The 27,476-nt window shown below is 50.8% G+C and overlaps 1 protein-coding gene across 6 annotated transcripts in view; it reads left to right on the top strand.

The window, feature by feature from the left end:
- Nucleotides 1–27,476, top strand: part of LOC107079755 (trichohyalin) — a 33,564-nt gene that overhangs the window by 1,080 nt on the left and 5,008 nt on the right. For 3 of the 6 annotated variants that reach the window (XM_069182283.1, XM_069182282.1, XM_069182279.1), the window contains exons 2-25: nucleotides 2,261–2,346; nucleotides 3,474–3,580; nucleotides 4,154–4,226; nucleotides 4,623–4,745; nucleotides 7,823–9,166; nucleotides 9,775–9,891; nucleotides 10,288–10,395; nucleotides 10,825–10,956; nucleotides 11,483–11,564; nucleotides 12,918–13,074; nucleotides 13,740–13,811; nucleotides 14,161–14,256; nucleotides 14,921–15,033; nucleotides 15,754–15,889; nucleotides 17,116–17,286; nucleotides 18,280–18,393; nucleotides 18,799–18,978; nucleotides 22,864–22,926; nucleotides 23,030–23,125; nucleotides 24,164–24,265; nucleotides 25,284–25,466; nucleotides 25,862–25,993; nucleotides 26,552–26,784; nucleotides 26,988–27,123. In XM_069182283.1, coding sequence (XP_069038384.1) covers nucleotides 2,280–2,346; nucleotides 3,474–3,580; nucleotides 4,154–4,226; nucleotides 4,623–4,745; nucleotides 7,823–9,166; nucleotides 9,775–9,891; nucleotides 10,288–10,395; nucleotides 10,825–10,956; nucleotides 11,483–11,564; nucleotides 12,918–13,074; nucleotides 13,740–13,811; nucleotides 14,161–14,256; nucleotides 14,921–15,033; nucleotides 15,754–15,889; nucleotides 17,116–17,286; nucleotides 18,280–18,393; nucleotides 18,799–18,978; nucleotides 22,864–22,926; nucleotides 23,030–23,125; nucleotides 24,164–24,265; nucleotides 25,284–25,466; nucleotides 25,862–25,993; nucleotides 26,552–26,784; nucleotides 26,988–27,123 — 4,137 coding nt within the window. In that variant the 5' untranslated portion in view covers nucleotides 2,261–2,279. The remainder of the gene's footprint in view (nucleotides 1–2,260; nucleotides 2,347–3,473; nucleotides 3,581–4,153; nucleotides 4,227–4,622; nucleotides 4,746–7,822; nucleotides 9,167–9,774; nucleotides 9,892–10,287; nucleotides 10,396–10,824; nucleotides 10,957–11,482; nucleotides 11,565–12,917; nucleotides 13,075–13,739; nucleotides 13,812–14,160; nucleotides 14,257–14,920; nucleotides 15,034–15,753; nucleotides 15,890–17,115; nucleotides 17,287–18,279; nucleotides 18,394–18,798; nucleotides 18,979–22,863; nucleotides 22,927–23,029; nucleotides 23,126–24,163; nucleotides 24,266–25,283; nucleotides 25,467–25,861; nucleotides 25,994–26,551; nucleotides 26,785–26,987; nucleotides 27,124–27,476) is intronic. The other 3 variants (XM_069182280.1, XM_069182281.1, XM_069182284.1) reach the window with 3 other exon arrangements.

Raw genomic sequence — 27,476 nt, 5'->3', positions numbered from 1 at the left:
GGGGACGGCTTTCCGGCAGGGTTCACCACCACTGAGCAGCGACAGTCACCAGACTGGTCTGACTTTGGCAGCCCGTAATCCTGGATCGCTGGTGCAGGTATCTGGACTCGGGAACCCAGGTGGGCTTTCAGTGCCCAGAGCGGCTGTGTCACTGTGCCAGCGCCACAGGGAGCTGCGAAGGAACAAGTGAAGGTTTATTGCTTGTACTCAGAGCAAATTTGTTTGGGGAAAGTATTTATTTATAGTAAATTAGTCATCCTGGGAGCATTTCGCATTCAAACATTGAAATGGTCCAATACTACTCGCTTTTTTAGTACTTTTAAGATGGAGTCGAAACTATTTAAATTCTATTAGAAATCTGAAAAGTGCTAAGGCGAGATAACATTCGATATATGTAAAACATATAATTTGGTCACATCATTTACTTCATCATCTCTGGCAGCTCATTGTTTGTTTGTTTTTCCCCCTTGTATCTGTTTCTGTTCCTCGAGTGGTAGTTGTAAAGGCTTTATACGTTTGATACATGTATTAAATAAAAAAAGTGAAGGTATACTGCACGCCGAATAGAGTAAGGAGTGGGACACATTGTTTCTGCCGCCCGCTGCCGGGACAGCAGCCCCCCGCCCGTTGCCGTGGAAACGACGCCGCTCTGCGCTCCGGTCACCCTCCCCCCGTGGGCAGACTCACGCTTCCCGGGTCTCAACGCAGGACAGCAAGAAATAGCAGGACTACCAGCAAAGCTTTTCATAGCTCTCTGGGAACTACCAGTGAAGCCAACAGGCGCCCTGTGTCAGGCCAGCAGTAGTGATATAAGCAGCCATATCACCCTGCAACTCACAACTGGCAACCCACTGAAGCTAAGCAGGTGTGAGCCTGGTCAGTACCTGGATAGGAGACCTCCTGGGAAAAACTAAGGTTGCTGCTGGAAGAGGTGTTAGTGGGGCCAGCAGGGAGCGTTCACGCTGTGGTCCACGTGGGTCCTAATGTCCCAGTATAGTGATGGGGACACTATACTGTAAACAGGTGCCGTCCTTCGGATGAGACGTAAAACCGAGGTCCTGACTCTCTGTGGTCATTAAAAATCCCAGGGCGTTTCTCGAAAAGGTGTAACCCCGGCGTCCTGGCCAAATTTCCCATTGGCCCTTACCAATCATGGCCTCCTAATAACCCCCCTCTATGAATTGGCTTCATCACTCTGCTCTCCTCCCCACTGATAGCTGGTGTGTGGGGAGCGTTCTGGAGCACTATGGCTGCCGTCGCATCATCCAGGTGGGGCTGCACATTGGTGGTGGTGGAGGGGAGACCCCATTACCTGTAAAGCGCTTTGAGTGGAGTGTCCAGAAAAGCGCTATATAAGTGTAAGCAATTATTATTATATATTAGTTTCAGTCTGACCTCTATAACATGTGAATAGATTCACGTGTCATGAATTATGTATTAATTAACGGGCTCCTAGCTGAAGGACGAGAATCGCCTCCTCTGCTTTTGTATGTAAAGGGACTCACGGTGATCATCGGCGTTGGGTTGGTAGTCTAGGTGTTTTCCCTTTATTTGCAGAAACAACATTGTTTTTAAAACAATTTAATCCTTCACCAGAGTTTTTTCCTCTTACACGTGGGACTGTGTTCAATGCAATTAAAAAAAGAATGGCTGTACTGGAGCTGATGTCAACACAGGTTCAAACATGGGCCGTGTTTTGGACTCTTAACTCATAACTGAAAGGGTTGTGAGTTCAAGTCCTTAGTGAGACACTGCTGTTGTAGCCTTGAGCAAGATACTTCCTCTGAATTACTGCAGTAAAATACCCAGCCATATATACAGTATCCAAATCAATTTAACACTGAAGTCATGACCATACACTACTATAAAAGTCATTAAAGGGTTAGTCTAGAAAGTTGCATGTAGGTCAAAGTAGACAGATGCTTCTGTAGATTTTATGACGTTGCTTCTGCCTCAGGCATTCTGGGAACGCTGGAAACAGCCACGTTTGACTTCTGTCTTTGGGGTACGAATGTGGGCTTGGAGTTATTTCTACACACACCTCCCACTTTCATGAAATGTTGCAAACAAAAAGCTGCCCTGTGTATCCGTGAGATGTTGTTGCATCTTTTGATCCATCCGTTCTCTGACTTTTCGATCCAGCACAGAGCCACGGGGAGAGCCGGAGTCCGCGGTATATCTTTTGGGAACAGCTGGGTAGAATATGTTTTCAAGCTGAAAAGGCTGATGATGAGATGGTGTGTGGTTCTCTGTCCTGCAGCTGGTCACCTCAGCTGGCGATGGCAGACAGGGAGAGCGAGAGGCCAGATGGGGACCAGGAGGAACAGAACGAGCTCCTCAGCTCTGGTGAGGGAACAGCACGTTTTCCTTTTATTCCACGCCGAGCTTCAGCCCGATGAGCACAGAGAGCACCAGCCCAGAAAAGCACCGGCATTACGTGCGAACCAACGCATGGTTCACACTCACTGGCCACATGGGTGATGAGCCCCAGTCAAGTGAAAGGCCAAGCAGGGGCTTGTGTTGGGCAGCAGGACAGAGTCCAGCACCTTTCGGGCAGAACAATCCCCAGATCTCAGCCCTGCAGTGGAACAAGTAGAGTGTGAAACTGAATCCCAGACACCTTTTGCTCAGCAAAATATTGACATACTGAAAGATATATTTTAGTTCCTAATATTTTGGCCATTGAGAGTATAAAGATCCATCCATCCATTTTCTTCAAATACAAGGTCATGGGGGAGCTGGAGCCTATCCTGACGAGCAACGGACACAAGGCAGGCTACATGTCCATCATAGGGCACACACTGACACAAAGACACACTCGCACCCGGGCCAGTTTTCCCAGAAACCAATTAACCCACCTGCACGTCTTTGAACTGTGAAGGGGAAATTTACCACTGCGTCACCCGTGTATAAAGATAATGCATATACAGCGTTTCCCTGCCAACAGCTCCCAAACTGTCAAATGGGACCTGAAATATGGAAGCCTGCAGAATTACGTGTTGCAGCACAGGGAGGGGAAGCGGTGGCGGCAGTGGTTACTGGTCCAGTAGAGCTTCGCAGTCATGGGTTGTGGGTTCCCAGTGCAGACACCGCTGTTGCCCCTTGAACAAGAGGCTTTACCCCACTTGTTTCAGTACCCCCAGCGCTGGTGGGAGTAGCCCTGAGATACACCTGCCCTGCCCAGAGTGGGGGGAGAGAGGGGGCACCCCCAGTCCACTCAACACTGCAGAAATCTTAAGCTCTGCCTTCCCCAGCCGTTACACTTGAGCCCACGAGTATGGGCGTCACGTCCTTTGACACGGCACCCTTGCGCCACGAGAGGGGACCAGTGGAGATGAAACCGATGGAGGGCATGGTTTGTGTTGCTGGAACCACACTTCAGCAAATCGAATTGTGTCTTACCTTAATGGTTGAAAGATGAAACCGACGGCAGCCATGTGACCACTTCAGTTCTTTCTGCCCCCCCCCTCCAGAGCTGGACGAAGAGCCCAGCAGCTCGAGCTCGGGCCCCGCGCGGCTTCCCAGAGACCACTGCGACTTCCTGCTGGACGCCATCGACGCCCAGCTCAGCCAGATGCAGGTCAGCACCTCCAGTAACGTACTGCTGGAATATCGGACCGGAGTGACTCAGCTGCAAGTCGTGCGCTGTCTTCCTTTCACTAACTAACTCTTCCCAGACATCAGCCTAGCTAGTTGTTCACTCTCACACCCTCTTTACTACAGGGGCTGCACCCTTGCCTGCTGGCTTTAAAGCACAATAACACTACACCTGTGCTGTCTGGACTCTCGTCACGCTGGTCTGTGCACTCTCTCTGTATCTTTGCTGCAGGAGCCTTGATGCAGATAAATTGGCTTTTTTTTCCTCCTGGCTGCTGACATACATCAGCACACGAGTCCAGAGGGGTGATTGATTACACATAGCCAATCGGATTTCCTCTTCTCTTTACGTGGAGTCTCTCTCCCGGTGGATGCCAGCTATCTCACTGAAACAAACCCCCTCTTTCATCATTACACCAACACTGATTGTTAAAGGACAAATGTTAATGGATAATAGATTCACCTGAGGAACCTTATTCCTTTTGTGTTATTTTACAAAAATGTATTATTAAATAGAGAATGTCAAACATTCAGGCTGAGCTGTTGCTGTCCACAGAGTGCCAGCTTCAGGAAGCAGGGCCATGCTGGGAACTCACCTAGTAAAAGCACTGAAGAAACATCCAGAGCAGGTAAACGGTGACAGCAGACAGAACTGGGAACCAAATGTGTTTCTTTCATAGATCGCTATTAGAACATCCCTTTTAAATATTTTTTTAATCCCTGGGTTTGCATATTGTGGGGAAGGCCTTTTCCAAAGGCAGTTTTTGGAGCTGAACTGGAGTCGTATCTGTTTTCTTGAAGGTTTTGTATGTATTACTGGAAAATAGAGCCAGGATACTTTGGACAAGTCCTTAGTAGTGCAATAGTGTCAGTCCTGAATATTCCAGAAGTAACTCACTGGAACTGTTCAAGTCTTTCAGAAAGTGTGGGTTGACATTATTAAGCAGTAGATTGTAAGACTTTTACATTTACTTGAAAGACACGGTGAACCTTTCAAAATGACTGTTCGGACCTTTCTGTTGCAGCGACTTTCAACCGAAGTCAGTCCCTGAGCAAGGATGCAGGACTGGGCAGTACCATTCAACCTGGCGACGCCCCCCCTTCAGATCCACACATGGTATGCCCCATGTTTCAAGACCCCTCCTCAGGTAGAGATTTATTTTTGTTCAGCGTTAATGCAAACAGTGCACAGCCAAAATATTGGCTATAAATAAATGGATTGTCTCTCTCAGACCTGACCAACACATTTCCCAGGTTCCTCTCCGGCTGAGGCCTGCTAGGATTGGTGGAATGGGCAGTCCAATCCCATTTACCTTCATCACAGCCTGAAAGAAAGTGACAGGATGCAAACCTGTGCCCTATTCAGGCTTTACCTTGTGCTCACAAGGACCTGACCTGTTATTTAGTGGTGGTTCCCACTATTGTTCCCAGAGAGAGCAGGTTTGAAATACAAGGGGATGTGGAACAACTCCACCAGGAAATGTGCTCCTGCAGAGCACTGGTCATTCACTGTCCAGTGCTTATTTGAGCCTTTAGATGCCACTAGATGAAAGTGACCAGAATTCCTCAAGCGCAGGACCACCATTGGCTGAGCACCGTGGGTCTTGGCCCCTGTTTCCTTGGTTTGCCACACAACACTGATTGCTGGGATCTGACATCAGAGCGAGCTGCTCTGTTCCTCCAATCAGTGCTGTCTCAGCTGTGCGACCCTGCAGAGCTCATACCATATCAACGACACATGGCCTCCGGCAATGAATGTATCAGAGTAGTAGGTACTCGGGCCTCATGCTACCTGTACAGTAGAGACAGCTGAGTGGATGTAGAAAATTACTGGGGAATCTAATTTGTGTGAAAAAATTCTAGATGTGCTTAATGTATATAACCATTCAGCTAAACTGAGAGTATTGAACTTGTGCAAACTGAATTAAGCTTTATTTAACTGAGGCAATTCAACCAGGCCCGGATTTCGGTGTTCGTAGGCACTTTCACTCCGAAATGTGCAAAAAGAGGGGTAAACCCCAATTGCCTTATGTCGATTGACATGATGGACTTTAAACTATTCTAATGCTAAACCACGTGATTGATGGAGTGAGTCGAGCGACCATCATTTCGATACTTCTAGTTTCTAGAACAGCGGCTAGATAGCGATTTGGAGCACCTAGACTCAATCGCAAGCATGTTGTTTCAGCTCATTTTTCGTCAGTCACTAGTGTTTCACTAGTGAATATTAAAGCAGTAAGTGCCATTGTAAAACTGTCTGTGAAATCCACTTTCATCTTTTGACCCTGACATTTGATTAAATCCGTTGTCATTTATTGAGTCTACATTTATCACTTTAACTTAAAAGCAGCCTGTTTGTCATTTCTGTGCTGTGCAGCCTGTCAGGGCTGTGCTGGAATTGAAAACGTAAAGCAGACCTGTGCTATCTGCGACTAACAGGTTACTGGTAAGGGGGAATTGCACAAAAAATGAGGCAGCCGCGGTTGAGATTGATTCCAAATTGGAAGTCTTTTTATTATTATTCAGAGCAGGGAATAAATGTTCTTATTCAATTTGCCCGAGCCACCTGGGACCAGAAGAGTAATTTCAAGCTCATTTTGTTTTGTTTCAGAACCATGCCTTTGGTTCAGAGAATCTTCAAACTCACAAGGGTGTTTGTGCGTGTGGGGCTGTCATGATATTCTGTCAAATATTCTGTGTCTGGAATTCTCCCCCCTGTGAGGGCTGGAGTGCTGCCAGGGTAGACTGGGATTGAAAGCAGGCAGAACAGCATGGATTGTGGGTCAGGCAGCATGCCAGCTGAGAGATGGGGAGCATCACATGCTGCCGGGTTCACGCCCGTAACACCGAGCTGGAACCCACTGGCGACTCTGAGCCGGGCTGGGGTGCAAGGAAGCAAAGCTCTGAATACAGCATTCATGCAACTTTGCGTGGTACCTTCCAACACTGTGTATCCCGAAGAAGCCAGTGTGTATTGGAGATCCAGGTGTTACCTTTGGACTCTTCACTGCCCATGGTGGCAAGATACACTTGTGTCCTCTTCCAGACAGGGTGACCACTATACCAGTAGCCTTACATGTCTAATACTGGACACCACAGTGGAAAGGGGTTAATGCAGCTGTTTGTGGATTCTGTTATAGCCATCCCCCAACATCTGGAGCCCCATGGTCATCTGTCTGCAGTGAAGAGCTCTCTGGCTTTAACCATCATGATGCTGCAGCTGCTTTGTGTTTTTGCGTATTCCCTCCTTTTGTACCCCAGGGAAGCAGGAAGCCTTCAGAGGCGTCTGTACAGTCTCGTGGGCTTCTACTGCAGTTCCAAAGAACAGAACGTAGATGTGTCTTTGCTGAATTTGATTTAAAGGAAAACTAGGAAAGCGATGTCAACACAAGTGACCCTTTTATTTTCTGAAAGTCAGTGAGTTATTTATCACAAATATGACTGTGTTCTTACAAAGCTAGAGCACTGTAACATTATTAGAATGTTTTTAGTAAGACACATCGTCCAATGTGTAACATTCTGCTGTTCCTACTTCACCGGGAGTGTGAATAAATCTGAAGGGCACAGTAAAGACTTCTGGAGTCAAGGGTTTTGTGTCTCAGCGACCCATTGCTCTGTGCTCTGAATGTAAGGGAGGAATGAAACTTTGTGCACAAACAAATACCTTTGAACATCAATACACCAACAGGACACTTACTAGGTATTTTATATTGTGTGCCCCCTGGTGGTCTCCGATGTATATATAGATATCCATGTAAGTTGATAAAATTTGTGTGTTAACCAAATTTCTTTGGTTCACTGTCTTCTCACTACCGCCAGCTGATAAGGTTATATTGATTGGCTCCCCTGTATTTCTCTTTGCCCCGACACCTCTGGCAGGACACTTTATCATATGCCTTCAGTTACTCACCCAGGGTGCGGTGTGTGATTATAAAATCAGCCTTCTGCCCTTCGCATTGCCAGCACTGTAGTGAGTGACTGACTGCACAGTCACAGAACTGCACGGGAACACAATCTTGATGAATCTCTGCAAAAAAGGACACGGGGCAGTCACAGCTGCAGGAGGGCATGGCTGTACAGAATGAGCAGCGGATTCCAAGGACGGTGGCGCTCTTTTGTCTTCAGCAGGCCTGTGTCCCCCCGCCGGATGAAGTGAGAGGCCTGTTTTGGAGCACACTGACCACCTGACACCCCCTGTCTTCTCCGTCTGATGTTTCCTCTGCAGAGCCCAAAGGGAGGCGCCCAGACTCTGCCGAGGAGGAGAGAGAGGAGAGAGAAACTCGGAGAACGCAGGGAGGGGACTCCAGGAAGGAACAGTACAGGTGGAGGCTCGAGCAGCTCCTAGGAAGCCAAGGAGCAGGAGAGCAAGGGTACGAGAGCGACGTGAATATGGCGGAGAGTGTCTGCACGGAAGACTTTGCTGCGAAATTCCGGGAAGGCATGGTGGATCCCCAGGTCGACCCAAACGGAGAGCTGGGAAGCGATACTTCAGAGTGTCTCCCTGAGGAGCCCTTTGCTCCGAGGCGTCTTCGAGAGGGCCCCACCGAGGACCTGCAGAGCGGCACAGAGGCTGATGATGAACAGATGGTGCTGGGGACACCGAGGGGGCGGGATAACGCCCAGCAGATCACGCAAGACTCTGAACGCGGCCCCACCTCGGAGGGGCTCGTCAAGGAGAGGTGTGGTTTGGGCCGGAGTCGCCGAGACAGTGAGGAATCTCTCGGAGGTCGGATCTCCAGGACGAGTCAGAGTAATACTTCGGGCAAGGACAGGAACTTAAGGATTTCCACCCCTGAGCCAGTATCCATGAGCGAAAATAGGATGTCCGTCATTGCTTTACAGAATGGACATGTCCAATCTCTTCCTTGTCTACCAGCAGCACTTGATAAGGAGACAGGTCGGGAAAAGACTGGATTCTCTCCAACACGGATTTCGGAGGATCTATCACTGAGGATGCCGTCAGTGAGCAGCCTTGAAAACCACCTCTCTGCCCAGCCCATTCCTGCTGATGGAAAACCATCCTCTCTTGCTTTAGATTCTCATTTATCTGTTGGTAAAGATGATGAACGACAAGCTCCAGGTCTGTCAGCCCTGGGCTCGAATCATTCCCCAGGAGGGAGACTCATTGCCATCGATCCAGGGGTGTCCACACCTCCTTTTGGAGAACTCGGGGAGATGGTAAAGGGGGCCCTGGTGCAAGACCAAAGACACATGGCGCCTTATCAGGGTTGTGGAGCTCAGAAAGCTCACCAGCGGTCAATCAGGAGATCAGACAGCTGGCCCCCCACATCGGGATCCTCCCCTGGGACTGAAGTTAATGAAGCTTCGGATACTGGCAGATCTATCTTACTTCCTAAGGCAAGCGAGCACCCCGACACAGCTGCCGACTTGCAGCGCTGGGGTCAGAGAGCGCCAGTGGCCTCCCTCCTTCCTCCAGCAATGTCTGTGTCTTATGAGACGGGTCACATGGGAACTGGGAGTCCAATAAGCCAAAACGAAGCTGCTGAAGAACAGTATGGCTTGAGTCAAACCCCTAACAGCGGTGTGGACAGCACTGTGTCTCCTAGCGGTAAGTTAGAAGAAATGAATGGAGACTATTGATGCACAGCTCAATCCTGAGGGCAGCGAGGCCTTTTGGTTTGAATACTCTTCACCTTACTGAAACAATTGTTTTATCAAATGGATCAATTTAACCTTATTTTCCAAGTCTTAACCTATTGATGCCTAAACTGGCATCAACTGGATGGATTGATTCCTTCAAGGCCAGAGGTCTTTTTTTTATTTTATGCAGTTGTGGAAACTATCACAACATTCACCAGGATGTTCTGATCAGAGCAGTGCCGTGATGGGTGTTCCCTGCATGTTAAGTGAGGTTAGCTGGTCTGGCTCTCCAATATATTTGTTAAATTGATTGGTTTCAGAACAGGGTGATGCAGCTGGGCAAACCTGGTCTTATACGTTCGTTTCTTATGTCACACAAAATAAGACTCTGACTCTCCGAAAAATCTTCTGACTTTCTTCTATGCCCCTAAAAATATCTCCCCACCTCTCTATGATTCTGATTTGTTTTCTAAAGCTGAAAGTGCATTCTTTTTACTGAAGTATTATTTTAATAGGGAAAATCTCAGGTTGCTAACAAAGACTTTATCAGTTTTTTGTCTGTGCATTTCCTTTTAGTTGCTGGATTTCACAACACTTCTCGGAAAACTCTGGGATCTCAATGCAGCCTGCACACTGTTGGGACTGAAGAATACGTGGGCACGTTTCCGACCCTGCCTGTCAAACATGTGGCCGGTATAACGTCCTGCATTCCTGACTCTGACTCTCTGAAGAATCTTCTGACTTTTTTTCTGTTCCCCTAAAAATATCTCCCTACCCCTCTATGATTCTGATTTGTTACTTCTCTACTGCACCACAACAAAACTTGTACAGGCGCTCATGTGCTTTATTATGAAGTGCAGTTGTGACAGATTACTAAGCTTTATTGTTGCTAGTTTTCTCAGGTCTTAATTGGTTCAGCAATGAACATTCAGCTGCGACTTATAGAACAGTGCTGTGCCAACAAGTTGTACCCTTAAACATTTTAACATGGGGCACATGTCCAGAAAAACAGCTGGATTGCGTCTTTGAGTGGAATTTATAGGACCTTGTTCTAAGATTTTATTTCATTATTTTCTGATTTTGTACCAGGTGTTCCTGTGAAGAACTTTGATGAAGTGACCATTGACAGCGACCTGGATTCAGTGAATACAGCTCGAGTGCGCAAACACGTTCAAAGTGCGCTCCACAACAGCAAAGGTGAGGCCTGGATTTGATAGCACCCTCTCCAGCTCACCTCCACCTGAGCCAGCAGAAAGAATGATTAGGAGAGGGAAAAGACTGATGCTTCTGCAGTTTCCTCCCACAGTCCAAGGGGGAAAATTGGCCCTGCTGTGAGTGTGTGGTGCCTGTGGAAACCACCTCGGCTCTCTTCACTGCTCAACCACGGAAGGTGCTTGCTTGGAATGCAGGTTGAACTCTGTGGCCCAGATGTTGCCGGCTCAAGCCTGGGTCACATCACTAGACAACCCTGACCAAGGTGGCTCAAGCTGCAGCACACAAACGGTTGAGCAGTACCAAGGCAGGCTGGGTCTCGCCAGGTTCCCCTCAGCTTCTGGCACAAGGGTGACACCTGGAGCTGGCAGTGATGCTAAAAGACTTAGTAGATAGGTCTGTCTTTCTCTACAGGTACTCGACCGTCAAAGTCACTGGTCGTAGAGGACCTGTACACAGACCAGAGTGACCTAGATGCTGCCAAGCCGGAGGCCATCCAGCGCACTTTCCACAGCCTCTTCCGCAAAAAGAAGACCCTGAGTCAGGGTGTGTATTTTTATCTTTTCGTGCCTCGTTATGGAAGATGAGTTAGCCCAAGAGAGGTCTGTGCACACACTGTGACAATCCCAATCCCCTGCACTTCACCTTACAGACATGATTGCTCTATAGTAAAAAAAACTAAAACTTTTTTATTCTCCATAAATTATGTTTATAAAAGTATTTACTTTTCTAAGCATAGATTGCTATTTATCAATTTGAATTAATTTCTGTCTTGGCGTAAGGGTGTTGTACTTGTAGGATTAGTGAATTGCACAATCTCTCAGACACAGAACACAGATATCACACAGAATGCTCGTGTTTAGCACGTTAACACAAAAATGATCATTGGGATGCTGGGTCCTCACAAATTGTCATTTCTGACTCTTTCAGGACTTTGAAAGAAAGCAGATGATTTACATTTGTTCTCTGTGGATATGTTTCACACAAAATCTCACAATGCTGTGTGGCCCTGTTAGTGTGCGATGTCTCTGTGTGCTTCACGTGTGCCGGTGTGATGTGTCTCCTTCACAAGGCGGGCGGAGAGCGAGCACGAACCGTTCTAGTGCACGTCGCCCTGGCAGAAGATCACATCATGGCAGGAAGGAAGCTTCCAGGTGGGAGGATCGTGCTTTTTGTTTGATTCAGAATTCAGAGTCACCTCTTATTTCTGCTCTGCCCACCCGATCTGGAATAGCCAGTTGTACATTTTGCCAGTCTCTGCGCACAGGGGAAGTTGAGAGAGTTCAGACTCTCCCACCTTCGAGCTATTCGCATGTCAGCAGCCCCCTGCTGGAGCGACCTCACGGCCTCGTCACTTGCCTGCGTGTGTGTGTGTGACCTGTGGACGCTGATTTCCCATCAGAGCCCTGAGCGCCTAATCCCACCCGACCTTCCTCGGCGCTTAGCCGGCTGTACGCAGCCCCTCCGGGAACCGGCTCACACTCGGCTGGTGACAAGACCCAGGCTGTGGTCAGGCGGCCCAACCTGCTCCCAAGCGAGTGCCTCTGCTGGTTGAGACACTCAGACCATTGAAATCAGGAGTGACACCTAGCCATCCTGTAGCACAGGGTAGTAATTCTGTTTGGCTTAGCAGTCGGTTATTTTAGTTCAGGTGGGGAGCTGCGTCAGCATGCGTAGGCTGCAAAGGAACAAGTAAAGGTTTGTTCCCTGCTGAAAAGAGAAGAAAAGAAACACAACGTTTCGGCCGTGGAGCCTCAGTTATTTTGTCTGTTCTGTGAACATTTACTGCCAAATCATAACTTTAAAATTCATTGTGATTCCCTGCCTACGATTGACTTAAAAAACAGATGTTTCGTTTTCTTTTCACCACTCTTAATTTGTAAGATCACTTAACGCATGAGACACATTTGTATGATCAGATGTCTTGATCCTACCATGTTCATTCTTGCTTGTGAAAAAAGCAGTTGCTTGCATTGTTCGAGATAAAGGCTATCTTCCTCTTACAGGGCCAAGCCTATCCTTCTGCTTCAGGTCCGTTCAGCAGCATTTGTCCCTGTAGACTGTTGATTTCATTGAACAGCTGATCTATTTTCAGAGCACATATCTGATTTAGTTTCAGAGCACACAGCCTATTTCATTTCAAAGAATACATCTGATTTCATTTTAAGGTGGCTTACCACAGTTTCACTACAAGAGTTGTTCAATTAAGATACAGGAACATATCCGTTGGGATATTCATTTCACTAGTCTACTGATTGTATACTAACCTCTTCTGTCATATACAATCTCTTACTAACTCCCAATACTGTCTCTTCCTAATTCCAAAAATTCTCTCCTTACCCCCAGTACTATCTCTTCCTATTCCCAGTACTGTCTCTCCATAACTCCCAATACTTTCTCTCCCTAATGCCCAATACTATCTCTCCATAACTCCCAGTACTGTCTCTCCCTTACTTTCGAACTCCTCGTACTAGCGCTGCAGTTGCTCAGACGTCTTGTGTCGTCAGGTATGCCAGCTCTGATAAGACGCCGTCAGAGGAAGAGGAAGAGGGGTGCACAGGGGTCCAGGCAGCACTGGAATGGAGCCCCAGCAGGGCTCTGAGGTGGGATGAAAGCCCCCAGAGAAGAGAGACGAGGGCTAAAGGGCTCGACCTTTCCCACGAGGTGATCACTGAATTTTTACCAGCGTCTCATAAACCCCGGTCATCATTCATCCATTACTAGTGGCTGACTACTAGGTTAATAGGACTAGGACATGTAAGCACACAAACCTAGAACATGCCTAAAGAAAGAGATTCACAAGATTTCTTTTTGAGTAGTTTGTGCTTGTTCTCTCAAACTGGATGTTTCACATATTGATGGATTTTTTACATGAGAGAAACTCCCAATCTCATATATGTTTTTTTATTGTTTGAGATGAATAGAAGTTCTAGTTAATAAAATGTTGGATGCAAAAAGTTTTTTTAAAAACTTCTTTGCTGGGATGGCTGTTTTTTCCAGGCGGTCTGGGTCTCTCCCACTTCCCAAAGACACGCTGGCCAGGCTAAGCGATGTCTCTGAACCGACCCCGCTTGCTTGTGTCTGTATGAGCGTCATGTGAACTGGAGCGTGTGCGTGGTGTGCGTTTCAAAATGTAGAGTAAATGTAAGGATTAATTTTAACCTATGATGCTTGCATTTTTCTCTTTCACAGCAATAAAAGTCATTGTTAACCAGATGGCAGTGCCCAGTATAGATTGTCATATACAGTATACAAAGACAGTGGATTGGAGCTGTCTGAATTGGTATAGCACCAGAGTCTGTGACGCTGTGCCTCTCTCCTCTCCGCAGTCCCGTCTCTGGCTGGACGAGATGAGCTCAGACAGGCTGGTGTTGGAGGAGTCTCTGTCCAGGCTGCGCAAGGTGAGGGCCCACTGTGTGGGTGTGCTGCCATGATCCAGCCCTCTCAGACAACACTGGCTGGGGTGAGGAGCACAGCAGGACTGGAGAGGGAACCCATTTGAATCCCCTTTTCTTTTTATTTTGCTTCTTTCTTGTTTCAGTGTTTGTGGTTTATTTTCCTTTAATTAAATGGCGAAGAAGAATAAGCTGCAGCAGATGACCTCTGTGCCCGGTTTGCTTAATGATGGCTCCTGGCTAGCTTCGGGCAGAGTGAACGTGAATCGGGCCACTCTGTGCCATCCTGCGGAAGTGAGCCCACATTATTATTATTGCATGTTGTCATCATTAATCACCTAATCACCTTGCCTAGCAGGACCTTGTGAAGGAAGAGGAGCGTCTGTTGCAGAAGAGAGCCCAGCAGCTGGAGGCTGATCAGTCGCTCTCCGCCCTGTTGCAGCAGAAGAAGGTACAGTGCGAGCATACTGTAACTGACGTCTCAAAAGAATCATTTTTGAGTACTTGTATCAGGTGCCCTAGTAGCCTCAAAGACAAAAGAGGTTCAGTATCTGTTGGACATTCCCTTAAGCCCTGGGATGCATCACGTTGCTCTTCTCTGGACTGATTCCTGATCAGCTTTCGTAGCATGGTGACCAAAACTGTGCAATATTCTAAATGAGGCTTAACTAGTGCATTTTTACATCAATTGCTGTGGATTGAACACTTCTAACTATGGAGCCTCACATTTTGTTTGCCTTTTTTTTTTTGCTTCTGCACATTGTCTGGAAGATGTAAGCAAAGTGTCAACACAAACACCAAGACTTCTTCATAAATATTCTACAGTTTCCCATCAAACATTGTAGGACTTCATAAGCCACTACTGCCAGGAAGGAAGCCGATACCCATGGTTAAGTACTGTACCTGCTTCCTGCACACTGAGAAAATAGTGACTTGTCACACTTTAATATCAGCACATCATTTAGTGTCTTTACTTTTGAATGTGCATGTTTGTACTCCCACCATGATGAGGCTTCGGTTTGCAATATCACATGAGTCTTCCTACTGTGTCCCATTAAGGATGGGTCAGTGGCGGCCTTGGTGCTGAGCGGCTGATGAGTGTGGTTCTCTTGCAGCAAGCTCTGCGGGAGCTGGAGTCTGTGCGGGGGGCTGTTGAGCGCGGCGAGAGAGAGGCGAGCGTCCTGGAGGCAAGGCTGAGGGACAGCAGGAGCCAGGTGGATGAAACCAGGTGTGTGGAGTAGACCAAGGGTCTTCACTGCCGTCTCCGTGTCTGACAGTGTTGAATGATCCATTTCTAAGCTTTCCATTTTGAGGGATCAATAAGGTTTGACGTTTTTCACTTGGTTTTACATTATAGTTCAATTTAAATGGCTATTTATTTAAGTTGCATCAGCCCCATTTTAATGAAATCTTATCTCTAACCTTGTGCATCATTGATGGCATAAGTCACCCTTCGAAAACCTAAGTTGTTAGTTGTTTTGAAATAATTCAAGTACAGTACTCTAGGTGCAAAGCAAGAAGGCAGTGTACCTGAGTCTATTAATAAACAGTGTAGAGGATAAAATGCTTCAACACTGTTTACTCAATATATTCTTAACAATATTTATAGATTGAATTTGGAATGCTGTTTGCCAAAAGAAAGTCTTGGTTAAAGTTAATACAACAGTGTACCATGTCCTTCAACACAAACATCGTGGACACAGAAGCTGAAACGTGAAGCTTAATCTGGTTCCCTTGCCCGGTGTCATCCGTAGTGTGGACCAGTGCCTGGTGTTGACAGGGGATATCTATTTTGGGGAAAAATCCCACTTGTTTTATGGACGTGTCCAGGAACAACTGGGCGTATGGTAACCCAAGCGTACATAGCTGAGCTCTCGGCTTTCCGAGATTCCCAACAGGCTATTTTGAGAGCGCGTGTGCGCGTCGGTGTGCTTCTGTACCGGCGCAGGTCACAGCTGCTGATGCTGGAGTACCAACGGGAGTCCTGCCTGAAGGAAGGGAGGGCTCTGGAGGAGCAGCTGAGCACGCTCAGAGGGCAGTGTTCCCCTCCGCAGAGCCGCCAGGCGGGGGCGCTGCAGGACCGGGTGAGTGCAGTGAGCGGGATGGCAAGTCTGAGTAGAAATAGAAACACTGGCAGCGTGGGATTGCAATTGAACAAAACTCTGTTATTAAACCCCTGTATATTTATTGTGTTATTTTCTGTTTGAAGTACTGTGATTAATGGGTAAAGACCTTCATGTTTGTATGTGCCGTTATTTCTGGGTTCTGTACAATGATTGAAAGATACACTGGTTTCCCCTGGGGATACAGTGCCCGTCTCATCATAATATTAACAGAGTATGAGTTCCATACGAGGGTCCATGATCATAGAGCACCACAGAGTGAGATCTCTCTGAATCATTCATCACTAAACACCCGGAACAAGAGAGTTTTGACAATTTCTCAGCAAAACCTTTGGTTAGACGTTCTTTAGCTGTGGGCCTGGGCAACGTGACGTGTGTGTAATGAGCTTATTATGGTGTTGTTTAGGGGCCTGTGATCAGATATTTAAATCACACTAAGCAAATGTTCTCTGCTGTTTTCCCCCTTAAGCAACGTCCTTCTGTTCCACCTTTAAGGGCAAAGGAATCCATATCCATCACATGTTATTAAGTAATTAAGGTTTTGCTGAGCAGGCCTTGGCCTCTCTGTACCTGTCTCGCCTGAGACAGCAGTTTTCGCACACACAGCAGGCCAGCCCTGGGGTCAGCTGACAGCCCCGACAGCTGCACTGGGATCACAAGGGAAGCATTAACATGTGCTAGCTGGGGCGCAGTGAGGAACCGTGTGAGTGCTGGAGAAAGCCATCAGCGAGGTGGCTGTGAAGGAAGAGGCTGAGGTTAATCCCACACTGAGAAGTACAAACAAAACTCAGTGTTTCAGCTGTGAAGTCTTCTTGAGGTGGGGGACAGCCAGGGCACCAGGCAGGGGAGTAAGACCACATGCTTGCCCACAGACTGGAGTTGCCTTTTGACTAGAACCTGTACTTTGTAGTTTTTAAATGCAGCAGACAAGCTACAATATTGGCCCACTATCACTGAGGTCATTCTCATTATAAAACCTAAGCGTAAAGTCTTTTTTTGTGCTGGGTATGCAAAAACCTTTCAGTTTACAGCGAAGCTTTCTCACTTCATTCATGAGCTAGTTCCTTCCCGTCCGCCTGAAGCTTTCCGGTCCCCGCCTGGCGTGAGTGCGGTCCTGCGGCGCCGCTGGCCGGCCCGTGGTGGAGGGGTGAGGGCCGCAGGGGGCTCAGCTGCGCCTCTCCCCGCAGGTGGCGGCCCTCAGCGCAGAGCGGGACGAGCTGAGGGCGCGGCTGAGGCACAGCGAGGGCAGCCTGACCCTGCTGGAGCGCCAGGAGCTGGAGCGGCAGCTGGGCAGCGCCAAGAGCGAGCTGTTCGCCGAGCAGCGCCGGGCCCGGGAGAGGGCGGACGCGCTGCAGGAGGTACGCGGGCTCGTTTCTCTCCAGGGCCCTGTTGGTCCGGTGAAATCGGCAACACCTGCAGCGTGCAGAGCATAGACTGGCCGTCGCAGCCCCACCCCAGATCTGGGGACTGTGTGCCAGCCGCAGGAGCATCCTGCCCACATGACAACACAGGGAAAAGATGCCATGTTTGTAGAAGCTGTAGCTGTTATTGGGTCCAAAGATATCTTTTTGATGAGGCGGATTTCTAGCTGACATCAGATGGTCTTTGCACAGCTTGCAGCTCAGTTTAACATATCTTATTCTCTCCATTGCAGGACCCTAATGGGCACTTAGAAACCCCCAGGTGCTCCACTGGATACCTCTGAGCTTGTGTGTGCTTAATCTTGCAGTACTGTAGGGTTGTCTCTTCACCCCCTAATTACAGGACACCTTGAGACAGGGCTGTTTCTTCATTCTGCCTCGTGGCCGCAGACACTAACGTGTGACCTGAGGATTCAACTGTTGCTAGATATGAGTGGCACACCTGAAGAAGGTTCCACGGCCGAAACGTTGTGTTTCCTTTCTTTTTTTTTCAGCAGGAATAAACCCGCTACCTGTTCCTTTGTAGCCTACGCATGCTGACGCAGCTCCCTACTTGAACTACTTTTTGTTGTATTGCTTTTAGCAATTTAAGATTTAAGATCTCCAGACTGCAGGTTTCCTATTCCAGCCAAAGGCCTTGTCCTCTACTGTCATCACAACACTAGACAAGCGCAGGCCCTACTGGAGAGACAGGTGTAGTGCCAGCAGGAGACCTGATCTGATTGATTTCCCGCATAACAGTGACCCCTAGTGTCCGGATTGTCACCTCCAGGCACATGCAGTGTGTCAGTAAGATATACAGTACTGTACCTGTTCTCCCCCATCCAGGGCAGCTCAGAAGCCAGGGGCCACAGTTAGTGTGCATTAGCGCGCCGTCTCCATGGCCTGACCTAAGTAACTGTCCTGTCCTGCGGCTCTTGTCCCCCCCAGAAGCTGGAGGAGTGCCAGACAGAGCTGGAGCAGCGAGCGGATGAAGCCCTGGCCCTGCAGGGCAGGTGCTCCAGGCTGGAGGAGCAGCTCCGGGAGAAGGAGGTGCAGCAGCAGGTTCTTTCCACAGCCGCCACACACGAGGTGCAGCTTTAACTAATCACACCCACAAGGACTTATAGCTTGGCGTAGCACAAAACAGCAGCGACCCGTACCCTTAGCAGTGTTTCAAGTAGTCGATATGCAGGACGTTTTGGGATTTTTGCTGTGGTGCCACGGCTACATCCATCCGCCTTTCCATTTCCTAACGTAGAACATTCAAGCCACCAGTATGCCTTTGGACTGTGGCAGGAAACCCACACAGACAGCGCCCGGGGTCTGGAAGTGAGCCCAGGGCCCCTGCGCCGCTGTGCAGCTTGTTCCCAAACCCTGGCAGAGCCGTGCTGAAGCACGATGAGGTTTTACCAGGCTGAGCCCTGCCGTTCTCATTAAAGACAGGAAGAGTCTCTCCCCTGTGCGCAGGCCCTGGCCCGGGAGCGGGGGGAGCGGGCGGCGGCGCTGGAGCGGATCCTGGCGGAGAAGGAGCTGGAGATGCTCCGGCTGCGGGAGGCCCAGGCGGCCCTGCAGGCGGCGGCGGACGGCCTGAGGGAGCAGCACCGCGGGGAGCAGCAGCGGCTGCAGCAGGACGCGGCCCGGGAGAGGGTGAGGCCTGCTCTGGGCACTCTCCTGAACCAGCACTCACACTCACACTCACACTGAGAGGGTGAGGCCTGCTCTGGGCGCTCTCCTGAACCAGCACTCACACTCACACTCACACTGAGAGGGTGAGGCCTGCTCTGGGCGCTCTCCTGAACCAGCACTCACACTCACACTCACACTGAGAGGGTGAGGCCTGCTCTGGGCGCTCTCCTGAACCAGCACTCACACTCACACTCACACTGAGAGGGTGAGGCCTGCTCTGGGCGCTCTCCTGAACCAGCACTCACACTCACACTCACACTGAGAGGGTGAGGCCTGCTCTGGGCGCTCTCCTGAACCAGCACTCACACTCACACTCACACTGAGAGGGTGAGGCCTGCTCTGGGCACTCTCCTGAACCAGCACTCACACTCACACTCACACTGAGAGGGTGAGGCCTGCTCTGGGCGCTCTCCTGAACCAGCACTCACACTCACACTCACACTGAGAGGGTGAGGCCTGCTCTGGGCACTCTCCTGAACCAGCACTCACACTCACACACACTCACACTGAGAGGGTGAGGCCTGCTCTGGTCGCTCTCCTGAACCAGCACTCACACTCACACACTCACACTCACACTGAGAGGGTGAGGCCTGCTCTGGGCGCTCTCCTGAACCAGCACTCACACTCACACTCACACTGAGAGGGTGAGGCCTGCTCTGGGCGCTCTCCTGAACCAGCACTCACACTCACACTCACACTCACACTGAGAGGGTGAGGCCTGCTCTGGGCGCTCTCCTGAACCAGCACACACACTCACACTCACACTGAGAGGGTGAGGCCTGCTCTGGGCGCTCTCCTGAACCAGCACACACACTCACACTCACACTGAGAGGGTGAGGCCTGCTCTGGGCACTCTCCTGAACCAGCACTCACACTCACACTCACACTGAGAGGGTGAGGCCTGCTCTGGGCGCTCTCCTGAACCAGCACTCACACTCACACTCACACTCACACTGAGAGGGTGAGGCCTGCTCTGGGCGCTCTCCTGAACCAGCACTCACACTCACACTCACACTCACACTGAGAGGGTGAGGCCTGCTCTGGGCGCTCTCCTGAACCAGCACTCACACTCACACTCACACTCACACTCACACTGAGAGGGTGAGGCCTGCTCTGGGCACTCTCCTGAACCAGCACTCACACTCACACTCACACTGAGAGGGTGAGGCCTGCTCTGGGCACTCTCCTGAACCAGCACTCACACTCACACTCACACTGAGAGGGTGAGGCCTGCTCTGGGCACTCTCCTGAACCAGCACACACACTCACACTCACACTGAGAGGGTGAGGCCTGCTCTGGGCGCTCTCCTGAACCAGCACTCACACTCACACTCACACTGAGAGGGTGAGGCCTGCTCTGGGCGCTCTCCTGAACCAGCACTCACACTCACACTCACACTGAGAGGGTGAGGCCTGCTCTGGGCACTCTCCTGAACCAGCACTCACACTCACACTCACACTGAGAGGGTGAGGCCTGCTCTGGGCGCTCTCCTGAACCAGCACTCACACTCACACTCACACTGAGAGGGTGAGGCCTGCTCTGGGCACTCTCCTGAACCAGCACTCACACTCACACACACTCACACTGAGAGGGTGAGGCCTGCTCTGGTCGCTCTCCTGAACCAGCACTCACACTCACACACTCACACTCACACTGAGAGGGTGAGGCCTGCTCTGGGCGCTCTCCTGAACCAGCACTCACACTCACACTCACACTGAGAGGGTGAGGCCTGCTCTGGGCGCTCTCCTGAACCAGCACTCACACTCACACACACACTGAGAGGGTGAGGCCTGCTCTGGGCGCTCTCCTGAACCAGCACTCACACTCACACTCACACTGAGAGGGTGAGGCCTGCTCTGGGCGCTCTCCTGAACCAGCACTCACACTCACACTCACACTGAGAGGGTGAGGCCTGCTCTGGGCGCTCTCCTGAACCAGCACTCACACTCACACTCACACTCACACTGAGAGGGTGAGGCCTGCTCTGGGCACTCTCCTGAACCAGCACACACACTCACACTCACACTCACACTGAGAGGGTGAGGCCTGCTCTGGGCGCTCTCCTGAACCAGCACTCACACTCACACTCACACTCACACTGAGAGGGTGAGGCCTGCTCTGGGCGCTCTCCTGAACCAGCACTCACACTCACACTCACACTGAGAGGGTGAGGCCTGCTATGGGCGCTCTCCTGAACCAGCACTCACACTCACACACTCACACTCACACTGAGAGGGTGAGGCCTGCTCTGGGCGCTCTCCTGAACCAGCACTCACACTCACACTCACACTCACACTGAGAGGGTGAGGCCTGCTCTGGGCGCTCTCCTGAACCAGCACACACACTCACACTCACACTGAGAGGGTGAGGCCTGCTCTGGGCGCTCTCCTGAACCAGCACACACACTCACACTCACACTGAGAGGGTGAGGCCTGCTCTGGGCACTCTCCTGAACCAGCACTCACACTCACACTCACACTGAGAGGGTGAGGCCTGCTCTGGGCGCTCTCCTGAACCAGCACTCACACTCACACTCACACTCACACTGAGAGGGTGAGGCCTGCTCTGGGCGCTCTCCTGAACCAGCACTCACACTCACACTCACACTCACACTGAGAGGGTGAGGCCTGCTCTGGGCGCTCTCCTGAACCAGCACTCACACTCACACTCACACTCACACTCACACTGAGAGGGTGAGGCCTGCTCTGGGCACTCTCCTGAACCAGCACTCACACTCACACTCACACTGAGAGGGTGAGGCCTGCTCTGGGCACTCTCCTGAACCAGCACTCACACTCACACTCACACTGAGAGGGTGAGGCCTGCTCTGGGCGCTCTCCTGAACCAGCACTCACACTCACACTCACATTGAGAGGGTGAGGCCTGCTCTGGGCGCTCTCCTGAACCAGCACTCACACTCACACTCACACTGAGAGGGTGAGGCCTCCTCTGGGCGCTCTCCTGAACCAGCACTCACACTCACACTCACACTCACACTGAGAGGCTGAGGCCTGCTCTGGGCGCTCTCCTGAACCAGCACTCACACTCACACTCACACTGAGAGGGTGAGGCCTGCTCTGGGCGCTCTCCTGAACCAGCACTCACACTCACACTCACACTGAGAGGGTGAGGCCTGCTCTGGGCGCTCTCCTGAACCAGCACTCACACTCACACTCACACTGAGAGGGTGAGGCCTGCTCTGGGCGCTCTCCTGAACCAGCACTCACACTCACACTCACACTAAGAGGGTGAGGCCTGCTCTGGGCGCTCTCCTGAACCAGCACTCACACTCACACTCACACTCACACTCACACTGAGAGGGTGAGGCCTGCTCTGGGCACTCTCCTGAACCAGCACTCACACTCACACTCACACTGAGAGGGTGAGGCCTGCTCTGGGCACTCTCCTGAACCAGCACTCACACTCACACTCACACTGAGAGGGTGAGGCCTGCTCTGGGCACTCTCCTGAACCAGCACTCACACTCACACTCACACTGAGAGGGTGAGGCCTGCTCTGGGCACTCTCCTGAACCAGCACACACACTCACACTCACACTGAGAGGGTGAGGCCTGCTCTGGGCACTCTCCTGAACCAGCACACACAGGCACACTCACACTCACACAGGCGCAATCACACTCACACTCACACTCACACTCACAAACAGGCACACTCACACTCACACACACGCACACTCACACACACGCGCACTCACACTCAATCAAAAACAGTCCTCTTTTAATCTGCCAGGGTTATGTGACCAGGTGGCAGCATTTAATCAAGTCAAACTGTAGTTATCGTCTCTAACAACGTTGTTTCTGACATCTTTTCCTTGCTTCATCTAGGACCACGACTTACAGCAGCTGAAGGAGGAGCTCAATGCGGCGCACTCTCTGGAGATGCAGCAGGTAAAGGCAGAAGAAAGGTCACAATCAGGAGAAGACCATTTCTCCCACTCAGTCCTTCTGGTTACCTGTAGCTCTGAGGATCACATGGGCTCTCATCATGCAGGTTTTGCAGCAGGCAGAGGAGGACAGGCTGGCAGCCCTGAACACACAGGCTCTTTGCTTCACCCAGGACACAGAGCAGCTACAGCACAGGCTTCAGGTCAGCTCTGCGCTGAACCGGGCGCTTGTATCCACAGAATCTAGCGTCACATGAAAATATAGTCAGCTCTTGTGTATTTTGATAGATCTGATAGATCTCAGACCTCCTGACTAAGAGATGATGCATTTGTTACACAGGGTTGTTATCCTATTAAAATATTTGAGTGATTGATTTTGTGAGAAAATAAGCTCCGAGAAATTCCTTAGTTGGTTAATGACCCCAATTCATTGGAACGGCCTTAATGTTAAAGAAGTGCCTTTACAACAGCAGTGTGCACAGATAGCAGAGGGCTCAGCAGAGGCTGATGCAGAGGGGAGCGTGCGTTATCCTTACTCCCTCTGTGCTGGTGGAGCTGGAGTGAGCAGGCAGGCTCGTTAACAGTCTACCTACAGACTTTCAAGAAAAAAACAAACCGAGCACTCAACCGAGGCCACCGATCCTCCCCACCACCCAGAAGTGGACATTAAGATGCCTCGTATAACATCCAAACAAGTTAAAAATAGTGACGGCTTAGCTTGATGGGATGTTTGGCACTTCCATAGACCCTCATGCACCAAGTGTAATATCTCCTCAGTTCATCGATAAAAGCAGGGAATAATCAGGCTGCATCTACTGGATTGTGTCAGTTGCCTGCCTGGCCTGTCCCATGAGGGCCGGGGACCAGTCCTGTTGAACCTGGAGTCACAATCCACAGGGCAACACTCTGGAGGACCAGCTGACCCCAGCTAATTGAGCTTTATTGTCAGCGGTGTTTCAGGGTCAGATTGACCAGCCACCATATTACCAGTATGTACTGGTGGGTGGGAGTATCAGGAGGATTGCGAGTCATTGAAATGCATGTGTCGCAAAACAGGGGTCAATGTAGAGAAGCTCCATTCCTTAGCAGCTGCGGTATGTATTGCCTTAACTTTTGGAAAAACCTGCGTTGAATTGCTTATCTTTGACCCCATTTCACATCCCTTATGCTACAATGGGTGGTTGTGTTCTGGGGGCAAGCTGGCACAGCATTAGCAAAAGAACACCTGTCTTCTTTTCCAGCTGAAACAAGATGAGGTCATGAAGCTGAAGGACGCTCTTCAGCTGCAAGAGGAGTCCATGAAGCAGCTATCGGAGGAACTGAAGGAGGAGGCCAAAGTGATGGTAATCTGTGCATTAGCAAGAAGTGTCCAGTTTGCTCCTTGCCCCGGTCTGGCCTGGTCTTGTCTCGTCTCGGGGCAAGTTCAGACAGGCCCACCAACACCAGCACAGCCTCTAAAGGTGCTGCTGTAGGTGGTGTTAAAAAAGGACCCATTCCCTCTGGAGCAGTGCCTCTGCTGTAGGAGGTGCTGTCCTGGGGTTGAGACATTAAAGTGATGTCCTGCCTGGTCTTCCTGTCTTTAAAGACCCTATGGCACTGTTAGTAAGACTAGGGGTGTTAAATTCCACTCCGGTCTAGTGCAGCCAGGACAATCTAATGTTCCCCCTTAATTCAACTGGACAAGCGGTTTCTCACTCCTCCACCCCACCCGTGTGTATGCGATTCGTGTATCCCTTTGAGCTTTGGGATAAATAGCTCTAGATAAATGCAGTTCCTAATAAATATTGTTACATTTTTCATTTGTCTCAATAACCCCCCCCCCCCCCCAAAACTGGAAAAGCTGGAAGTAAGGTTTTACGTAAACTAGGTGAAATTCCTGTGTGTAAATGAACATAGTTGCTGAGTTAGTACAAGGCAGCATGAGCAGACTGTTTTATTGAGACAGTCAGTGAGTAGCAGTGCCTGCACACATGACAGGTGTGCGGGAGTAAAGAAGAAACCAGCAATCGTGACAAAAACACCCCCAGGCACACACACACCCTCACAAATCTCACCTCAGATATTAATTAGCCAATCATTTCAGTCTTAATGACCTTCCACCACCTTTCCACCTGTGCCCTGTTTCACATTTCATTCTGAAGACGTCCACTTGGTTGACTTTGAACATTTTGAATCCTGTTGTCAGGTCCCCTCGCGATCCTGTCCACTCAGGACTGAAGAGGTTCAGTCCCTCCACCCTGCCAGTGTGGGACATTCCTTCAACCCCCCTAGTTTGTTCTCCTCTGAGCTGGAGAGCAGAGCTGTGCAGCGTGTTCAGGGGCTGCCCAGCTGTAACTCTGACGCACGGCTCTGTTGTGCCAGGTGGCGGGAGCCGTGGCCCAGCAGCGGGAGGAGTGGGAGGCGCAGAAGGCAGAGGAGCTGCAGAGGCAGCGTGGGATGCTGGAGGACGAGGCCCGGAGGGCTGTGGAGAGCGCGACGGAGGAGCGGGAGAGAGAGAGGAGGAACGCACTGTCCCTGCAGAACAAAGTGGTGGAGCTGCAGACTGTGAGCACCCTCCCTGCCCAGCCCGATAGCTCTTCACCCTGACACGCCCTCGGCCAGGCCAGCTGCTGTTTTATTTTAAATATAGAGCGAGCAGTGCAACAATGCTGTTGATTCCAATAGCGCTGTTTAACTGCAGTGTGGTGACCCTGTGTCTCTGTGTGTCAGGGGCTGCAGGAGTGCAGTGTGGTGACCCTGTGTCTCTGTGTGTCAGGGGCTGCAGGAGTGCAGTGTGGTGACCCTGTGTCTCTGTGTGTCAGGGGCTGCAGGAGTGCAGTGTGGTGACCCTGTGTCTCTGTGTGTCAGGGGCTGCAGGAGTGCAGTGTGGTGACCCTGTGTCTCTGTGTGTCAGGGGCTGCAGGAGTGCAGTGTGGTGACCCTGTGTCTCTGTGTGTCAGGGGCTGCAGGAGCTGGAGTGTGAGAAGAAGGTTCAGCAGCGGGAGCAGCAGGCTGCCCTCAGCACAGTCCGCAGCGCCCTGAGGCAGGAGCAGCAGGAGGAGATCCTGCGCCTCCGGCAGGACATGGAGCAGGTGAGCAGGCCAAGGGGCTCAGGGATCTGTATCCACTGTGAGGCAGCAGGATTTGTATCAAATAAAGCGCTCCACAAACAAGCATGGAAATCACTTGAAATGTCACCTTCCTCCTCCCCTCTGGCACAAAGACTCAATCTGTTACATCATTTAAAAACAATCACATTAACCTCATTGAGGTCCAGAGGCCTTAGGTTAATGATACTGGATTAAGACTGAGGGTCTGGGCTTAGTTTCGTCTGTACAGTGTTCTGTGGGAGTCTGGAACAAGCTTCTGGTCCATGTGGGCCAAATTGCCTTGTCTGGTTTCCGAGGAAAAGGTTAATATCATTCCTGAGCCCAGAGCAGTTCATAGGTCTGGAGCTTCTGGTTTTAATGGCATTAGAACTCCCCTTGGATATATACTGTGATATATATAGCCTCTTGCAGGGTTTCCTTCATTGCATTTTGGCAATGACTTGTAGAAAAGCAGGAAGCAGATTTTTTCTGGGAGCAGAGAGGCAGGGAAGATCCCCGCGGGACTGCGGCAGTGGTGTGTGACCCCGGCCCTGTTCACAGGAGCGGCAGAGGGAGCTGGAGCGGGCCCGGGCGGCGCTGGAGCAGGCCCAGAGGGAGAGCCAGCAGCTGCGGGCTGCCCTCGGGGCGGCGGCGCAGAGGGAGGAGGACGCCCTGGCGCAGGCTGAGCGCCAGCGCAGGAGCTGGGCCCTGGACCTGGGCGCGGAGTGCCAGCGCCTGCAGGAGCTCCTGAGCCGCAGGGGGCCGTCCAGGGGCCCCGCAGACCGGCTGCACAGGTGTGTGTGAGCGGACCGTCGCGGCTCCCCGGATCCCAGATCGATGCAGGAGCGCTCGGCGTGTCGCCACTCGCTCGGCGATGACGTTGAATTCTCAGCGCTCCATTGTCGTGGCTTGTTGTCTGTCGGGTTTGAATTGTGACAGCGAGCCGCGGCCGGTGTCTGACTCTGTACGGGGTGGTGTGCCGTGCTGTGCTCTGTAGCTCCTGCCCCCAGTCGGTTCCCCAGGCGGTTCAGGCTCTCAGCAGGGTCAGCGAGCAGCTCCACAGCCACATCGGCCGACTGCACCAAGACCTGGAAACCCAGCGGCACGCCGTCCAGCACGTCACCAGAGAAAAGGTAGTGTCCATCACCGCAGCTTCTCAGACTCGGGTGCTCTTCCCCCTCTCTGTATAGACTAGCATGTCAGTGTGCACGTCAGTCACTTCCAGAGGGGATTAGGAAATTGTGGTATGAGTAGACAGGAGATCCTTCCTTTTTGAGTGTGGAAGAAGATGCAAAGGCGCAGACACAGACTGGATCTGGATTTGAGTCTGGATCTGAAAGAGCTCAGGGAAGCTACCTCTCTGATATTCCTGGAGGCAGATTTAAAGAACTTTTGGGCGCAGCAGGAGAAGAACCCGTCACCCACAGTTTGTAGACAAACTTTGTGGGACGAACGGGAGACCAGAGCCAGACGAATGAAGGTTGTG

Source organism: Lepisosteus oculatus, chromosome 22 (genome assembly GCF_040954835.1).
Source record: "Lepisosteus oculatus isolate fLepOcu1 chromosome 22, fLepOcu1.hap2, whole genome shotgun sequence".
NCBI lineage: Eukaryota > Metazoa > Chordata > Actinopteri > Semionotiformes > Lepisosteidae > Lepisosteus > Lepisosteus oculatus.
Note: the sequence above shows the minus strand (reverse complement) of the source record. Positions and strands in the feature narration are given on the sequence as shown.